The sequence below is a fragment of the Otolemur garnettii genome, unplaced genomic scaffold (assembly GCF_000181295.1).
Source record: "Otolemur garnettii isolate 467f Iridium unplaced genomic scaffold, OtoGar3 scaffold00020, whole genome shotgun sequence".
NCBI lineage: Eukaryota > Metazoa > Chordata > Mammalia > Primates > Galagidae > Otolemur > Otolemur garnettii.
The window spans coordinates 25,498,454-25,515,500 of record NW_003852415.1 but is presented as its reverse complement, the minus strand read 5'-3'; the positions used below and the strand labels follow the sequence as shown (position 1 = coordinate 25,515,500).

Sequence of the window (17,047 nt, the reverse complement as noted above, 5' to 3'; positions counted from 1 at the left end):
TTTTTGCAGTTTTTGGCCAAGACTGGGTTTGAACTCACCATCTCCAACATATGGGGCCAGCGCCCTACTCCTTTGAGCCACAGGTGCTGTCCCTGTGTTGATTTTTCTATCTAGATCAGGTGTCCTCAAACTATCGCCCGTGGGCCACATGTGGCCTGCCTAGGACATTTATCGGGCCTGCTGGGTGTTTTTACCGCTGCTGGTTGTCCTGCTTAGCAGCTGACTCGTACCAGGGCCTGCAGTCTGGCCCTCCAATGGTCTGAGGGACAGTGAACTGGCCCCCTGTTTAAAAAGTTTGAGGACCTTGGTCTAGATGATCTACCTAATGCTGAGAGGGGGCTGTTGAAGTCCCCAACTATTATTGTATTGGCATCTACCCCTTCTTTAGATCTAATAATATTTGCTCTATATATCTGGGTGCTCCAGGATTTGATGCATATATATTTAAATTGTTTCTTCTTGCTGAATCAATCCCTTTATTTTTACATAATGACCATCTGTGTCTCTTTTTACAGTCTTTGACTAAAAGTCAGTTTTATCTGATGTAGTAATAGCTACTCCTGCTTTCTTCTGCTTTCTGTTTGTATGGAATATCTTTTTCCATCCCTTCACTTTCAGTCTATATGTATCCTAACAGGTGAAGTGAGTTTCTTATTATAGGCAATGTACTGTTGGGTCATTGTTTTACATCCATTCAGACAGTCTATATCTTTTAAGTAGGGAAATATATTCTGTTTACACTCAAGGTTATTAGTGATAGGTAAGAACTTATTCCAGTCATTTTGTTTAGTGTTTTCTGGTTGTTTTGCATATCTTTTTTCCTTTTATCCTCCCTTATTGTTTATCATTGCAGTTTGGTAGTTTTATATAATGGTAAAGTTTGAGTCTTTCCTCTTTTTAATTTGTGTATCTACTCTATCAGTGAATTTTATACTTTTGTGTATTATCATGATAGTAGATATTGTTCTTTCATTTCCAGATGTAGAACTGTCTTAAGAATTCCTTGTACAACCAGTCTAGTGATGATAAAATTCCCTCCATTTTTGCTTGAAGAATAGCTTTGCTGGGTATAGCTTGTCTGATAGTTTTTTTTTTTTCTTTCAGCACTTTGGATATATCATACCATTCTCTCTTGTCCTATAAGATTTCTGATGAGAAATACACTATAATTTTGATAAATATTACCTTATATGTGACTTGACACTTCCCCTACCCCTGTTTTTAGAATTTTCTCTTGATAGTTTGACTATAATGGGCCTTGGAGAAAACTTTTCTGGGCTAAAACTCTTTGGGGATATTTGAGCTGCCTATATCTGAATGTCTATATCTCTTGCAAGACTTGAGAAATTTTCCACCTATTATTTCATTAAACGGGTGTTCTATGCCTTTGCCTATCTCTTTTTCTTGTGAAACTCCAAGAATTTGAATATTTGGTCATTTTATGGTATCCTACATGTTACATAGGTTTTCTTGATTCTCTCTCTCTATCTATATCTGTCTCTATCTCTATCTCCATCTGATTGGGTTGTTTCAAAAGACCTGCCTTCAAGTTCAGAAGTTCTTCTTCTGCTTGATCTAGTCCATTGTTGAAATTCTCAACTGTATTTTTTATTTCATTCACTGAATTCTTTAGTCTCAGGATTTCTGTTTAGTTAATTTTTATGATATCCATGTCTTTGTTGAATTTCTCATTCAGACCATGAATTGTTTTCCTGACTTATTATATTATTCATCATGGTCTCTCTTATCCCCCTGAGATTCTTTAATATCATTATTTCATTATTTTCAGGAATTTCATAAATTTCCTTTTCTTTGGGATCTGTCACCAGAAAATTATTGTATTTTTTTGGAGGTATATTTTCTTGTCTTATCATGTTTCTTGTATCCTTATGCTAATATCTGCTCATCTAGTGTAACAGTCACTTCTTCAAATTTTCTAGATTGACTTTCATAGGGAAAGACATTTTTCTATAGATGAATCTATAATACTGGGTAAAGTGCTTTGGCTTTGATTCTGGATAGGCACAAAAGTACAGTCTCCATATGATTTATTTAGCTGTAATCACCATCAGTAGTCTCTGTGAGTTCCTCAGTGACCTAAAATGCATCTGTTAGTGAAAACAGAATTTACTGCAGATGGGCTAGTCCTCAGGCACCAGTGGACAGAGTGGGCATGTACAGATACTGGCAGCAATGGACAAGAAAAGCTTATTTTCAGGGCCTTCCAATCTTGTACACAGGTGTCAGCTTCAGTGGGCAAAGTGGGTCATTCCCCATACCTCTAGATGGTATGCTTGGGCACAGGAGGTGGTGGCAGTGGGATGAATGTGCTTTTCTTAAGCCCTTGGATGGTGCACACATGCACCAGCAGCTAAGGGCATAACAGATCAATCTCTAGCCCCCCAATGGTGTGCATGAGTGCCAGCAAGGCAAGCTAATCCCCAAGCCCCCAGATGACACATGTGAGCACTGGTGGCAAGTACAGCATGGCTTCTCTCAGGGTCCTCAATAGTATATGAGAGTAAGAGTGGTATTGGGTAGAGGTGGGCTGATCTTCAGGTCCTTTGAAGGTATGTATAGACCCCAGCAGTGACAAGCAAGGTAGGTGGGTCCTCAGGCCCCCAGATGGTACACACAGGAAATGGCACCAGTGGGGGAGGCAAGCATCTCCTTAGGCTCCATAGTAGTATGTGTGGGTACCCATGGTGGTGGGTATGGTGAATTAATCCCCAGGCTCCCAAGACAGTATACATGGGCATCAGTGGCAGCAGGCAGAGTGTACCTCTTGCAGTAGCCCTCTATGACAATGAAATGATACGCTGAGGACAGTGGAAGGATCCAGGAATAATCTGATATTGTGGAGCCATCATAGCCATCCTAGATCACCTACTTTGGGGATCATTTTACATGAGAGAAAGATTAATTCCTAATTTCCTTTAAGCACTTTAATTTTGAGCTTTTCCTTTAAGCAATGCATGCAAATCCTAATTCAGAAGTCATTTCAGACATACCCAGAACTCAAATATCTTTGAAGGAGGTACTTCAGCAAATGATGACAACACAGCTATGGGGCTGGTTGCCAGAGGGGGTGCTAGGGCAGTACCTTTGCCAAAGTGTTGCGGGATGCGGAGATACCCTCCAACATCAGCTTCACTGCCTGGGACAGAGGCTTCTGGGCACCCAGCAGCATGCTAGTCTCCATTCCAAAAGCTGCCTGGGGGAGAGAGAAGGGCAAGGTCATCACTGGGGTGGGAGGGCAGCAGATCCAGGGTAGAGTCTGCACACTGAGCTGGAGACCCCCAGACCTGGGCTAAGGATGTACGTGCATCACGTCATCAGCTCCTCACAACAATCCATGATAATTTAAATTCCATGGGATGCAGTGAGTATTAAGGTAGCTCATAGTACTTAATAAACTTTGGCTTCCTTCCTTGACAAGATGTATTTCCCTGAAATGCAACTTTTTTTAGGTATTCATTCTATACTCAGCTTCACAGTGAATTGTTGCAATAACAATGATAATGATAATTCCACTCATTGTCCCCACCTTTGTATGGGGCTGTCTGACCTGCCTTCACATGGGGTTTGGGGTTATCTGGGCCACTGCTGAGACTGCTGGGGCAAGATCCAAACCATGATCCAGGGGAGGTAGAGAGAGACAAAAAGCAGATTTCGGGGCTGAGAGCCAGGCAGACCTGAGATCAAACCCTGCTTTTGCCTTGGAATAGCTATACCAGGCCCTGCTATCCATTTCTAGAGAATGAGTTAGTAGCCTCGATCTCATGCCAAGTTGCTTTGAATATCCAAGACAGAAAAAAAAAAAAAAAGAAAAAGAAATGAAGCACAGGGAAGGGGTTGCTGATAAGCTAGAGGAGGAAGGAAGCAAGGAAGGAAGAGAAGGGAGGAGAGAAAGAAAGGGAAAGGGAAGGCAAGAGTAAAAGGAGAGAACCCTCTACCCCATGTGGCCCTCCCAGACCTTGCTCCCAGTGATTTCCCATCACCTTAGCCAGGATGTCTATGGTGGTGTAAGTCAGCATGTCCTGCATGGACACCGGGGTTTGCCCATCCGCCTTGGCTTCTAGAATCTCCACCAGCTGTTCGGCCTTCTCATTGAATGTTTCCATCAAGCTAACCAAGGAGCTAGAGAAACAGCACAGGCGTCAATGGCCACCAGGACCAGCCCAGGCCAGTGGAACTGCCATATGCCCTCCATCTCTGCAGGGAGGATATCATGTAGAGTAATGGCAGGAGGCCACTTCCACCTTTTCTGGCCCCAGCTTCAGGCCCAGATTACAGTTAGGTTTGCAGTAACTGAGTGCACCATTCACCTCCACTTGGGATGGAGGCTGTCCTTTTGCCCTTGTCTTAATAGTTCCATGGGTCTGCCACTGTGGCCTCTCAACTCTTACATCAAAGGGACACAGCAGTGTAAAGGCTCTGGGACCTCCTAGAGTCCATGATAAAGCTACCTCAGTTACCCTCCTACCTCTGTGCCCACACTGCCCAGTCTCCTTATCTGCCCTGCCTAGACCATCATCTGAGTACTGTATTATCTCATTTTACTTCCTAGCCTTTAACAATCTCAGTGACCAACTTTATGTGGAAATAAGTCTTCAGATGCCATCTGAAGTCCAGAGCTCCCAGCCCACAGTGCTCCCTGTCCTGAGAAGGCTCATCTCCCAGGCATAGAGCTTAGAAAGATATATGGAAGGATGTACTTTAAACTCACAAAAATGGCAACTCCAAGAAAACTGGAAAGGAAGACACAGCCACTTTGCAGTTTTAATTTCTGAATTTTTACTAAGAGAATACACTGCCTTTATAATGTAAAGACTTTTAAATTTAATTTTAAAATATTAATCTGAGTAGAGGGGTAGTAGAGGAGTATTATTTGTCCTATTCTTATTCTTGAAGTTTATTTGAAAATTTGAAATTATTTCTCAACAAAAAGTCTTTAAAAAGAGAAAAATGGGAGGAGATAAACAAAAAGAGTAAATTTTTAATTAGAAAAGAAAATCAGCTTTTCATTGCCCATCTGGCTATTGCATGGGCCCAGGAAGCCGTGAGCCTGAGGGCAACCACTCTGATCTGATCCCTTGACAACCAAAATGCTTTGAAGTCCGCTGTTACTCTTAGAAGGGAGGTGAAAATCTTCACCTGGGCTTGAGAGATAGTCTGCCCTGTGCTGACTTCCACCTGCAATGATGCCTGCTTATTATAAAGCACCTTAGCTCCTCAAAAGTATGATGTTCTTGCCCACTTCAGGGCTTCTGTGTTCACGTTCCCTATGCCTGGAACTCTCTTCCCTCCACCCTCCACACCCCATGACTGTTACCACCCAAATGCCTCCCCTCTGCAGATAGACGCTCAAATGCTCTTCCTTTTTTTTTTTTTTTTTGAGACAGAGCCTCAAGCTGTCCCCCTGGGTAGAGTGCCATGGCATCACACTCACAGCAACCTCCAACTCCTGGGCTCAAGCGAGTCTCCTGCCTCCGCCTCCCAAGTAGCTGGGACCACAGGCGCCCGCCACAACGCCCGGCTATTTTTTGGTTGCAGCCGTCATTGTTGTTTGGCGGGTCCGGGCTGGGGATTCGAACCCGCCACCTTAGGTGTACGTGGCTGGCGCCTTAGCCGGTTGAGCTATAGGCGCCGAGCCCAAATGCTCTTCCTTAAGACAATGTCTGTTGAACCCCAATTAGGCCCACTATATGGCCTCACAGTACTCTTGACTTATTCTTCATAACTTTTACATGGTTTGCAAGTATATATTTATTTGCAAGATTATTTGTAGTTGTCTTTTTAAAAAAAAATCACAGTCAAATTTACTATTCAAATAGCATGTGGCTGGTTATCATACTAATACTGAACCTCTTATAAAATACAAAATGCAGGGCTGAGTGTTAGGTGTACAGTAAGATCTCAACCCCCTTTGTCTTTTATGCAAAGGATTGGGACTAAGGTCTTCCCATAAGTAAAATCGAGTAAAGTAGAAACTGGCAATTTTTTCTCATAATTTTATTAAAAGTACATGATGCATTAGGGACAGTGGTTCACACCTATAACCCCAAAGTTTTAGGAGGCTGAGGTGGGAGAATTATTTGAGGCCAGGAGTTTGAGACCAGCCTGGCAACATAATGAGATCCCCACTTTTACAAAAAGTAAAAATTAGGCCAGGCATGGTGGCTCACATCTGTTAATCCCAGCATTTTTGGAAGGCCAAGTGGGGGAGGACTTCATGAGGTCAGAAGTTTGAGAAGTAAGACCTTGTCTCTACAAAAAAGTAGAAAAATTAGCCAGGTGTGGAGGCAGACATCTGTAGTCCCACATACTTGGGAGATGATGCAGGAGGATCACTGGAGCCTAGGACTTTGAAGTTGCAGTGAGCTATGATGATGCCACTGCACTCTAGCCTGGACAACAGAGCTATACCCTGTCTCAAAATAAATAAGTAAAGTAAAATAAAAAAAAAATTAGGCTAGTTGCTGTGGTAGATACTTGTAGTCCTAGCTACTTGGGAAGCTGAAGCAGGAGGATAGCTTGAGCCCAGGAGTTCAAGGCTGCAGTGAGCTATGATGATGCTACTGCACTGTAGCCTGGGTAACAGAGAGAAACCCTGTCTCTGAAAGAAACAAACAATGCATAGTGATATGATGTCTGAATGATGATTAGAAATGAAACTCACCTGTGGTTCCTTTATTTTCTTCCTTAGTGAGTTAGGATTCACAAGGCTCACAAATACTTTCATAAATACTTATATGCATATTCCAAAGCTTCTTTCATACAACCATATAAATTTGGCATTTACAATAAAATAGCCATCTCTAAGATGATGTGAGATTAAAAACTAAAAATGTCTGGTGATAGTTGTGTAATAATGTAAGTGAACTAAATTCTGCTGAGCTGCACACCTAGAAATGGTTAATTTACCTTGGTAAACTTTGTTATGTGTTTCTTACAATTAAAATTTTTTTTTAAATAAAAATGTCTGTGAAAGCACTTAACAAATTGTGAAGTGCTGTTCAAACACAAGGTCCTGTGTGCTAAAGAGTGTTCACTGAGACCTCTATACGCTTATGTCATAATCACGTGGGTCATCATCTGGTTAGACTCTGAGGGCAGACAGCATGTCAGCAGGGCTGTCCTTCATAACCCTGACTCTTGGTACAATAAGTATTTATTAAATAAATGCCTTTTTTCTGGGTTATTCCTTCCCATTCTTACTTCTAGCAGCTCTCCAGCAACACCAAGAGTATTCTAGTTCATTCATGCACTCTGTGGACACTTCCAGAGGGCTCTGGGGTACCTGGCTCTGGGCATAGGAGTCAAGGACAGGGTGTGCCTTCTGCCTTTAGGGCCGTGGGGTTTAGTGAGGGAGCTGCAAGCACCACACTGGGTGAGAGAGGGGCTGTGATGCAGACAGGAATTTAGCTTCAGAAGGCAACATTTTAGCTAGGTATCAGAGGAGGGACAGGAATTCCCCAGGGCAGGGGGCACATTGAGGCAGCAGGAACAGCAGGTACAAAGGCAAAGTTGCCAGAAGGAGCAGAGTGGTTTCTGGACAGGTAGGGATGAGGAGATGCAAAGCCGGAGAGGTTTCAGGGCAGATCAGGATAAGTAGGGTCTGAGCTTCATTTCTCCGATGATAGGGAGCCATTGAAGGCTGCAGAACAGGAGTGGCATGGTTAGATTTAAGTTTTTAAAAGACCTTTTCAGGGTGATGAGGTGAGTAGATTAGAAGAGGGAGGCAGGGGACAGGTAGGCCAATGAGAAGGCTGAGGCAAGAGTTCTGGCGAGGATGTTTATGTAATCCCTCACAGACTGTATATTCAAGAGTAACTTCCTGGCCGAGGAACCTGGAAGACACCACCTTAACCAAGTGAGCAAAGTTAATGGGGCCAGCAATGGAACAAAGAGCACATACCTCCTGATACGACGTCCTGAGGAGGACATAGCCTCCCTCTGTGGCATCACCATCAGGAAAGCACAGCCTTAAACTAATATGTGGAAACAGCAGACAGACTCAAACTGAATGACCTCTACAAAACTGGCCTGTAATCCTCAAAAGTGTAAAGGTCAAGAAAGTCAAGGAAAGACTGAGAACTGTTCTGGAATAAAGAAAGCTTAAGTGACAAGGCAATTAAGTGTAACACGCAAATCTGGATTGGGTCTTGGACAAGGTAAGAAGTAACTATACCTGCACAACTGATAGAATTTTAATATGGACTATGGATTAGATAATAATATTAGATTAATACTAATTGTCCTCATTTCAATAACTAGAACTCCAATTATGTACTCATTGTTCTTAATAACTACATGTAGAAGTATTAAGGTAGGGAGTACAATGTCTCTCACTCTTAAATGGTTTTTCTAAAATATGCACTAAATAAAAATATATGTATACATACACAGAGAATGATAATTTACATATGTGTATGAAGAAGAAATAATAAAGCAAATGGTAATTTATAAAAACAGTAAGTGAATTTGAGTAAAAGACATACATGAGTCTCTTACTTTATCCCAGCAATTTTTCTATAAAGTTGAAATTATGTCAAAGTGAAAGATTACCTTCCCTAAAATGTTAAATGTAGAATTACCATATGACTCAAGATTCCATCAGGTAGATACCCAAGAGAAATGGAGACACATATCCACACAAAAACTTGTACAAAAATATTTATGGTTGCATTACTCATAAAAGCCAAAAAGTGGAAACAACCTGAATATCCATTAACAGGTGAATGCACAAACATATGTGGCATGTCCATACAATGGAAAGTTATTTGGTGATAAAAGGAAGGCAATATTGATATGGTATTTAAAGTATTTTAAACAGTATGAAAAGTATTTAAATGGGTGAACTGCATGGTATGTAAAGTATATCTCAATTAAAGAGTTATTAAAAAGATAAAATATAGGCTCGGTGCCCATAGCACAGTGGTTACAGCATCAGCCACATATACCGAGGCTGGTGGGTTTGAACCCAGCTGGGGCCAATTGCAACAAAAAAATAGCCGAGTGTTGTAGCGGGCACCTGTAGTCCCAGCTACTGGGAGGCTGAGGCAAGAGAATCGCCTAAGCCCAGGAGTTGGAGGTTGTTGTGAGTTATGATGCCATGGCACTCTACCAAGGGTGACATAGTGAGACTCACTCAAAAAAAAAAAAAAAGATAAAATATAGTCATGCATTGCTTAATGATGAGGATACACTCTGAGAAATGTGTCATCAAGTGATGTTATCATTGTGCAAACATCATAGAGTGTACTTACAAAAACCTAGTTGGTACAGCCTACTACACACCTAGGCTACACACCAGCACAGCATGTTACTGCAGTGACTACTGCATAAACTCTAATGCAAGGGTAAATATTTGTGTATCTAAATATATCTAAACATAGAAAATATGCATAGTAAAAATGCATAATATCTGTATATCTAAACATAGTAACAGTATAGTAAAAAAGTAGTATAAAAAATAAAAAATGCTACACCTACATAGGGCACATATCATGAATGAAGCTCAGAGGACTAGCAGTGGCTCTGGATGAGTTAGTGAGTGAATGTGAAGGCCTAGGACTTCACTGTACACCACTGTAGACTTTATAAACACTGTACACTTAGACTATATTTATAGACTACACTATATTTATAAAAAAATTTTTTTTCTTTCTTTCATAATAAACTTGCTTGGTTAACTTTTTTATTCTATAAACTTTTTGACTTTTTGACTCTTTTTTTCTTTTTTTTGGTGATACAGAATCTCACTCAGTCACTCTGGGATTGAGTGCCAAGGCCTCAGAGCTCACAGCAACCTCAAACTCCTGCACTCAAGTGATCCTCTTGTCTCTGTTTCCTGAGTAGCTGGGACTATAGGTGCCCACCACTACACCTGGCTAGTTTTTTCTATTTTTAGTAGCGATGGGGGTCTCACTTTGATCAGGCAGGTCTAGAACTCCTGAGCTCAAGCAATCCACCCACCTTGGCCTCCCAGAGTGCTAAGATTATAGGCGTGAACCACTGCACCTGCCCACAACTCTTTGACTCTTGTAATAACACTTATCTTGAAACACCAACACACTGTACAGTTGTACAAAATATTTTCTTTGTTTCTATACTTACTCAATAAGCTTTGTTCTATTTAAAATTTATTTTATTTTATTTTTCTACTTTAAAAAAATATTGTTTTTTGAGACAAAGTCTCACTTTGTTGCCCTTGGTAGAGTGCTATGGCATCACAGCTCACAGCAACCTCAAATTCTTGGGCTTAAGCAATTCTCTTGCTTCAGCCTCCCAAGTAGCTGGGACTACAAGCGCCGGCGACAATTCCTGGCTATTTTTAGAGACGAGATCTTGCTTTGGCTCAGGCTGGTCTCAAACTCCTGAAATCAGGCAATCCACCTGCCTTGGCCTCCAAGAATGCTAGAATTATAGATGTGAGCCACTGCACCCAACCTTTACTTTTTAAACTTTTTTGTTAAACACTAAGACAAACACACACATTAACTTAGGTCTGAACAGGGTCAGGATCATCAATATCACTGTCTCCACCTCTACCTCTTGTCCCACTGGAAAGTCTTAAGGGACAACTACACATAGAACATGTTATCTATGATAATCGTATCTTCTTCTGGATACCTCCTAAAGGACCTACCCGAGGCTATTTAACAGTTAATTTTTTTATGTGCAAATATATATAAACAGAAGGAGTACAATTAACAATAAAAGTATAGAATAATAAATACATAAAGTAGTCATAGAGTCATTTATTATCAAGTATTATGTGCTGTACATAATTGTGTGTGCTAGACTTTTATAGGACTGGGAGCATAGTTTGTTTACATCATCACAAACATATGAGTAATGCCTTGTGCCACTATGTTATAATGGTGACAACTAGGCCATAGGAATTTTTCTGCTCTATAATAATCTTTTGGGACGGCCATTACATATGGATTCAGTCATTGACCAAAACATCATCATGTGGCACATGACTTGTATCACCAAAGACCAAAAACTAAAATAAATAAAATAAGAAGCACAGACAAGGAGTGATGAGGCCTGGGGTGGGGTTCTCTGAGGACAAGGAGCCCCATGCCTCTACCTATCATAGGCACTCAGGCCCTGATATTCCCAAACTACATAGGGACCTCTCTCATCCTCATGTCCTCCTGGGCAGGCAGGCCTCATTCTCTTCCAACTACCTGTGCCCTCTCTTTCTCCCCTCCCTTCATCTGGGTGAGACCTCCTCAGATGAAGACCACCCACCTTCCCAAAGTCCAGGCAGAACCTCCATGGCCCACCTCTGGTAACACTCACCTTCGGCTGAAGGCCAGATCCATGACTCTGCGCTGTTTGTGCCAACGCTCATAGTTGCATTCGGACACCAAGCCTTGGCCAAATAGTCTGCAGGAGATAAATACTTGATGCCAGAAAGTGGGTGAGGGAGGGGGAGCAGCCGGTTGATGGAGATGGACTCGTCTTTTGGGATGACAGAATGGTTCTGGAACTGATGGTGGTGGTAGTTGTACTACATTAAGAATGTCTGGATGCCACTGGATTGTACTTGCTAAAGGAGTTAATATGGTGAATGTTATGTTATGTCAGTTTTACCACAATAAAAAATTAACTAAATTAACAAGGTGATTGTGTTACCTGACCTAAGTAACCCTATATTCCCACCTGTCATCTAGAGGGGAAGGAGAAGGTAGGAAGTACTAACAACAAGAGCAGGGCTACCATTTTCAGGGTGCTGATTGCATGCCTAGCAACTAAGGCCTTGGGCTTTGACGCTACACCCACACTCTGGACCCCATAGGCCCTGGCCTCCCACTCAAGCATCCCATCTTGCCTCCTTACCTTTCACCAAACACTGTCTGGAGCGCACGGTACATCTTTGAGTCCTTGTTGTACTTGGTTGACATCAGGAACTTCTAAACATCCCCCACAAATAAAAAACCAACATGAGCTCATGCACTCACAAAGGACTCTTCTGAGACATGTCCAAGATAATCACCAACAGCTAAGGCCAGCTATGGTAGAAACACTTCACACACACAATCTCACCTCATCCTCAGCCATTCAATAGGAAGTTCTATGTTCAAGCAATATCAGCCTTGTGGGGGGAGGAAAGTCAGCAAGGGGTGGGGGTGGAAGTGATTTTCCTTGGGACATGTAGTTGGAGAGTGGTATGGGGTGATGCTCACTGCAGGGCCCACATTCAGGATCCCACACTGCGCCACCTTCCAAAGCAGCAAGATAGGAGAAGGCACATGCTGCTCTGAAGCCAGAGTGAGAAAGGGAGAAGCCCAGAGGAAGGGCTTCTGGGACATAGCAGAGACACTCAGCACAAATGCAGTATTGTTAGTATTAGCCTAGCCTCAACGGTTAAGGAAGACTTCCTGGAGCAAGGGCCAACTTACCTCACCAAGAGCTGGATGATAACAATGGTAACATTAGCCAATAGCCCTTGAGGTGGTATTGTCAAGTGGCCAACAGCTTGGGCTGTGAGGTCAGCTGCCTTCAATTTGGATCCAGGCTGAGCATCCCCACTCTACCACTTACTAACTCTAGGATGCTAGATGAGTTATGCACCTCCTCCGCCCCTCAGTTTCTCATCTTATAAGACAGGGATAAGAATAAGAAGAGTTCTTGGCTGGTAGGGTTGTTGTGACAGGTAAATCTGCTCCACATTGAAAGGGCTAAGAATAGTGGCAGGTGGTCAGTGAATGCCAGGTGCACAGCTGCATCCTGTAGTCACTCAGTGCCCCCCATCCCAAAGGCACTGCTGCTATTTTTATGCTCATTTTACAAACAAATGAAGAAACTAACATTTAAAACCTGCCTTATAGTCACACACAGAGTAAGGGGTGGGCACAGGATATGAATCCAGCAATTTACTGTGAGGAGAGGGGAGAGAAGGCTGGGATCTAGGCCACCATATGTGTAGGCAGGGGTGTGTGGAGTGGGGCAAGGCTGCACAGCAAGTGCAGAGCGCTGCCCTCTGGGACACTACTTTGTCCTGGGGGCACTAGGAAGCTGGAAGGGGATTTCTCTGCTATAAATTGACCAAAGTGCTGCCAGCTTCTCTGAATTCAGCTCCTGGGGGTCTAAGATAGATTTTTCAGCTGAAATGAAATCCCAAAAGTGGCTGACTTTGCATCCTGAGCCTTATTCTAGAGACCTAACCCCTACCCAAAATGCTATCATTTCTAATCCTGGCTGACTTTGTATCCTGAGCCTTATTCAAGAGACCTTAACCTCTACCCAAAATGCTATCACTTCTAAGTTCTGTCACCACCCTGCTCCCACCCGAGGAAGACCATGACAGCAAATGCCCACTTCCCAGTCCCTTCTCAAACACCCCTGTATCATCTGAGGTCTAAATCAGCCCTTCTTAAACTCAACTAAAGAACCCCCTACTACTGAGGCAGAGTAGTCTCACCATAGACTCTGACCGGATGTTCCCCACAGCCAGTGTCCCCCGATAGCTGTTGTCATGGAAGTGAGAGTCTTGTGATGGCCCAGAGAGTTGAACTTTGGCATGTGAGGGATGCATAAGGACTGACCAGAACCTTACCGATTTCCTGTGGCCCACACTGATAGCACACTGCTAGAGACTTTCCCTCCTAACATAAACAATGAGAAAACTGGGCAAAATATATGAAATGTCTATTTTCAGACACTGGACAACAGGCACTGCAGGATTATGAATCTCACAGAAGGAGGGAAAAATACTGTGAGACCCATGAATAGGGTTACCCAGCTTTATATTCAGAGGTAATTCCAGGACAACGGCACTAATACAAGAGACCAAATATAGTTCAGCAACCTTGCCAAGTTGAACAGACAGAGAGTCCAGGCAGGCTAAGGGAGGCTAGAATTTGTAAGGTAGAGTATCAGAGTCTATGCATAGAAAGAACTCCTATGCAAAAAATATGCATGAGGACCTTACATGTAGGGTGGAACTCCACAGTTTGAGCAAAAACAACTTCTGGGGAAATGAGAATTAGTGGGTAACTATAAGTTGAACAATTCTCAGAGCTTATATAGGGCCACAAATTATTCAAGTTGCCACTGGTAAGAACTGACAAAGCTCATACACAAGACCTTTAGTAGAAGCCCCAGAATGGTCACTCCTTAGTAGTGGGTGCTAAACTAGCTTTGGAGTAAAAATATACTCTTCTTGCTCTGAAGCTTTAAACCAAGCCTGAAACTGATCTGCAAGTAACTTTATCATCTGTCAGAATGAAGTCCAATACCCTATAAAAGAACAGAACAAAATCTAGCACTCAACAATGTAAAATTCACAATGTCTAGCATCCAATAAAAAAATCACTAGACATTCCAAAAAACAGGAAAATATGACGTATAAATAGGCCCAGAAATAACAGAGCAACAGAATTAGCAGACAGTAACTTTAAAACACCTGTTACAAATATATAAATATGTTCAAGGGATCCCACATAGCCAACAAAATGCAAAGAATCCCAAATAGAATTAACATGAAGAAAAGTATACCAAGGCAGATAATAATCAAATTGCTGAAACCAGTGATAATAAAGAGAAAATATTTAAAGTAGGCAAAAATGAATATTATTTAAAGATAGATTGCTATAAGTTAAAGGTGATATTTATAAACCCTAGGACAAACACTTAGAAGGAAAGGGAACTAATAAGATAATAGTGAAGGTAAACAGAGTACTAAAATGCACATAATCCAAAAGAAGGGAGGAAAGGAAAAGAGAAAATAACACATGGAACAAATGGAAAACAAATAGTAATATGGTAGATTTAACCTGACCATGTCAATAATTATATTAAGTGCAAATGACCTAAGCCCTCTAAAGGCAGAGAATATTACACTATATAAAATAGCAAGACTTAATTGTGTGCTACTTATTACATAAGAAACCTACTTTAAAAGCACAGATAGGTTAAAAGTAAAATGATAGAAAAAGATGTATCAGACAACACCAAGCATAAGAAAGCTGGAGGAGTTATACTAAAACAGACAAAATATATTTTAGGGTAAAGAATGTTATCAAGGACAGAGGATAAAAGGGTCAATTCATCATGAAGTCCTATCAATCCTAAATATGTACATACTTAATAACAGAACTTCAAAATGCATAATGCGAAACTGACAGAACTGGAAGTAGACATAGACAAATCTTTGATTATGGCTAGAAACTTCAACATTCCTTTTCCAGTCATTGCTAAAACAACTAGACAGCAAATTATTAATAGTAAAGATTTAGAAGATTTGATAACACTATTGACCAACTTGGCCTAGTGGACAATTCTAAAACATTCACATTCAACAATTACAAAATATATATTCTTTTTAAGTGTTCGTGAAACTCACTGAGATCTCAGGACTATATGCTGAACCATAAAAACAAGTTTCAATTAATTTTCTTGGACCTTAAAAATTAAATTAAAAATAAATAAAAGAAATATATCTGTAACAACACATAATATTTAGAAATTGAGTAAAATACATCCAAATAATCCATGGTTCAAAGAAGAAATCACAGGTGATTGGAAGGATCTCCTCTATGGTTTATCTTACAAGGGTACAAGTGAATTTTTCAAAAAGTAGAATATAAACGTCTGGACACAGTAACTAGGAAAATGACATGAAGGCTATGTTAACCAGTTTGATGAAAGTATTTCAAATTGTATGTGAAAACACCACACTGTACCCCATGATTGCATTAATATACACAGTTATCATTTAATAAAAAAAAAAAGAAAAGAAATCTACATTCAAAATAGTAAAAAACAAAGAATAAATCACAAGAGAAGTTGGAAAATATTTTGAAGTGAATGAAAATGAAAAATAACATCAAAGTTTGTGTGAAATGTGAGCTAAAGAAATGTTTAGAGGGAAACGTATAGTTTTAAATGCTTAAATCAGAAAAGAAGAAAGGTCTAAAATCAATTATATAAACTTTTATCCTAAGAAATTAGAACAAAAACAAATTAAACCCAAAGTGAATACAAGAAAGAAATAATAAATAGCAAAAACCAATAAAATAGGAAATGGACAAACAATGGAGAAAACCAACAAAGGTAAAAGCTGATTTTTTAAAAAGATGAATAAAATTTTAAACCTGTTGCTAGACTGATCAAGAAAATACTACAACAGAAAATTCAAATCACTTTTCTCAGAAATGAAAGAAGAATGACCATGGGTCCGACAGACATTCAAAAAATAATAAGTAAATATTATGAAAAACTTTATGCCAATAATTTAAACAATTTAAGTAAAATGTATAAATCCCTTGAAAGATATGAATTATCAGGAAAAAATAGATAATCTGAATATCATATATCAATTAAATAAATTGAGAAGGAAATCCTGATACATGTGATAACATGGGTGAACTTTGAAGAAATTATGCTAAGTGAAATAAGCTAGGCTCAAAAGGACAAATACTGTATGATTCTACCTATATAAAGTACTTAGAGTAGTCAAATTTGTGAAGACAGAAAGTAGAATGGGGGCTCCCAGTGGCTGGGGAAGGGGGAATATTGTTTGAAGTGTGCCAAGTTTCAGTTAGGGAAGATGAAAAAGTTCTGGACTGGACAGTGGTGATGGATGTCCACAAATGTGAATGTCTTTAATGCTGCTGATAGACCTAAAAATGGTTATAATGGTCAATTTTATATTATGTATATTTGACCACAATTTAAAGTTTTAAAAGCACAAATTTTTTTAAAAAAAAAGAAATTGAATGTGCAATTAAAAAAAAAAAACAAAACACAACTTTCCTTAAAGAAAAATCCAGTTCCACATAGCTTCACTGGCAAATTCTATCAAATATGGGAAAGGATAACTCCATTCCTATATAAAATTTACAGAAAATCAAAGAGGAGGTAACCTTTCCCAACTTGTCTTATGAGGCTAGTAGTAACCTGATACCAAAACCAGGCAAAGGCATTACAAGAAAAGAATAAATATAAAACAAAACCCCGTAGCGGCTCCGCGCCTATAGCTCAACCGGCTAAGGCGCCAGCCACGTACACCTAAGGTGGCGGG

General features: G+C 40.5%; 1 protein-coding gene across 2 annotated transcripts in view; it reads right to left on the bottom strand.

Moving 5' to 3' along the window:
• Positions 1-17,047, bottom strand: part of LOC100967073 (cholesterol 24-hydroxylase) — a 45,380-nt gene that overhangs the window by 19,088 nt on the left and 9,245 nt on the right. The window contains exons 4-7 of one of the 2 annotated variants that reach the window (XM_023511587.1): positions 11,860-11,933; positions 11,320-11,406; positions 4,002-4,140; positions 3,104-3,214 (exon numbers count right to left, since the gene is read on the bottom strand). In XM_023511587.1, the coding sequence (XP_023367355.1) occupies positions 3,104-3,214; positions 4,002-4,140; positions 11,320-11,406; positions 11,860-11,933 (411 nt within the window). The remainder of the gene's footprint in view (positions 1-3,103; positions 3,215-4,001; positions 4,141-11,319; positions 11,407-11,859; positions 11,934-17,047) is intronic. The other variant, XM_023511588.1, reaches the window with a different exon arrangement.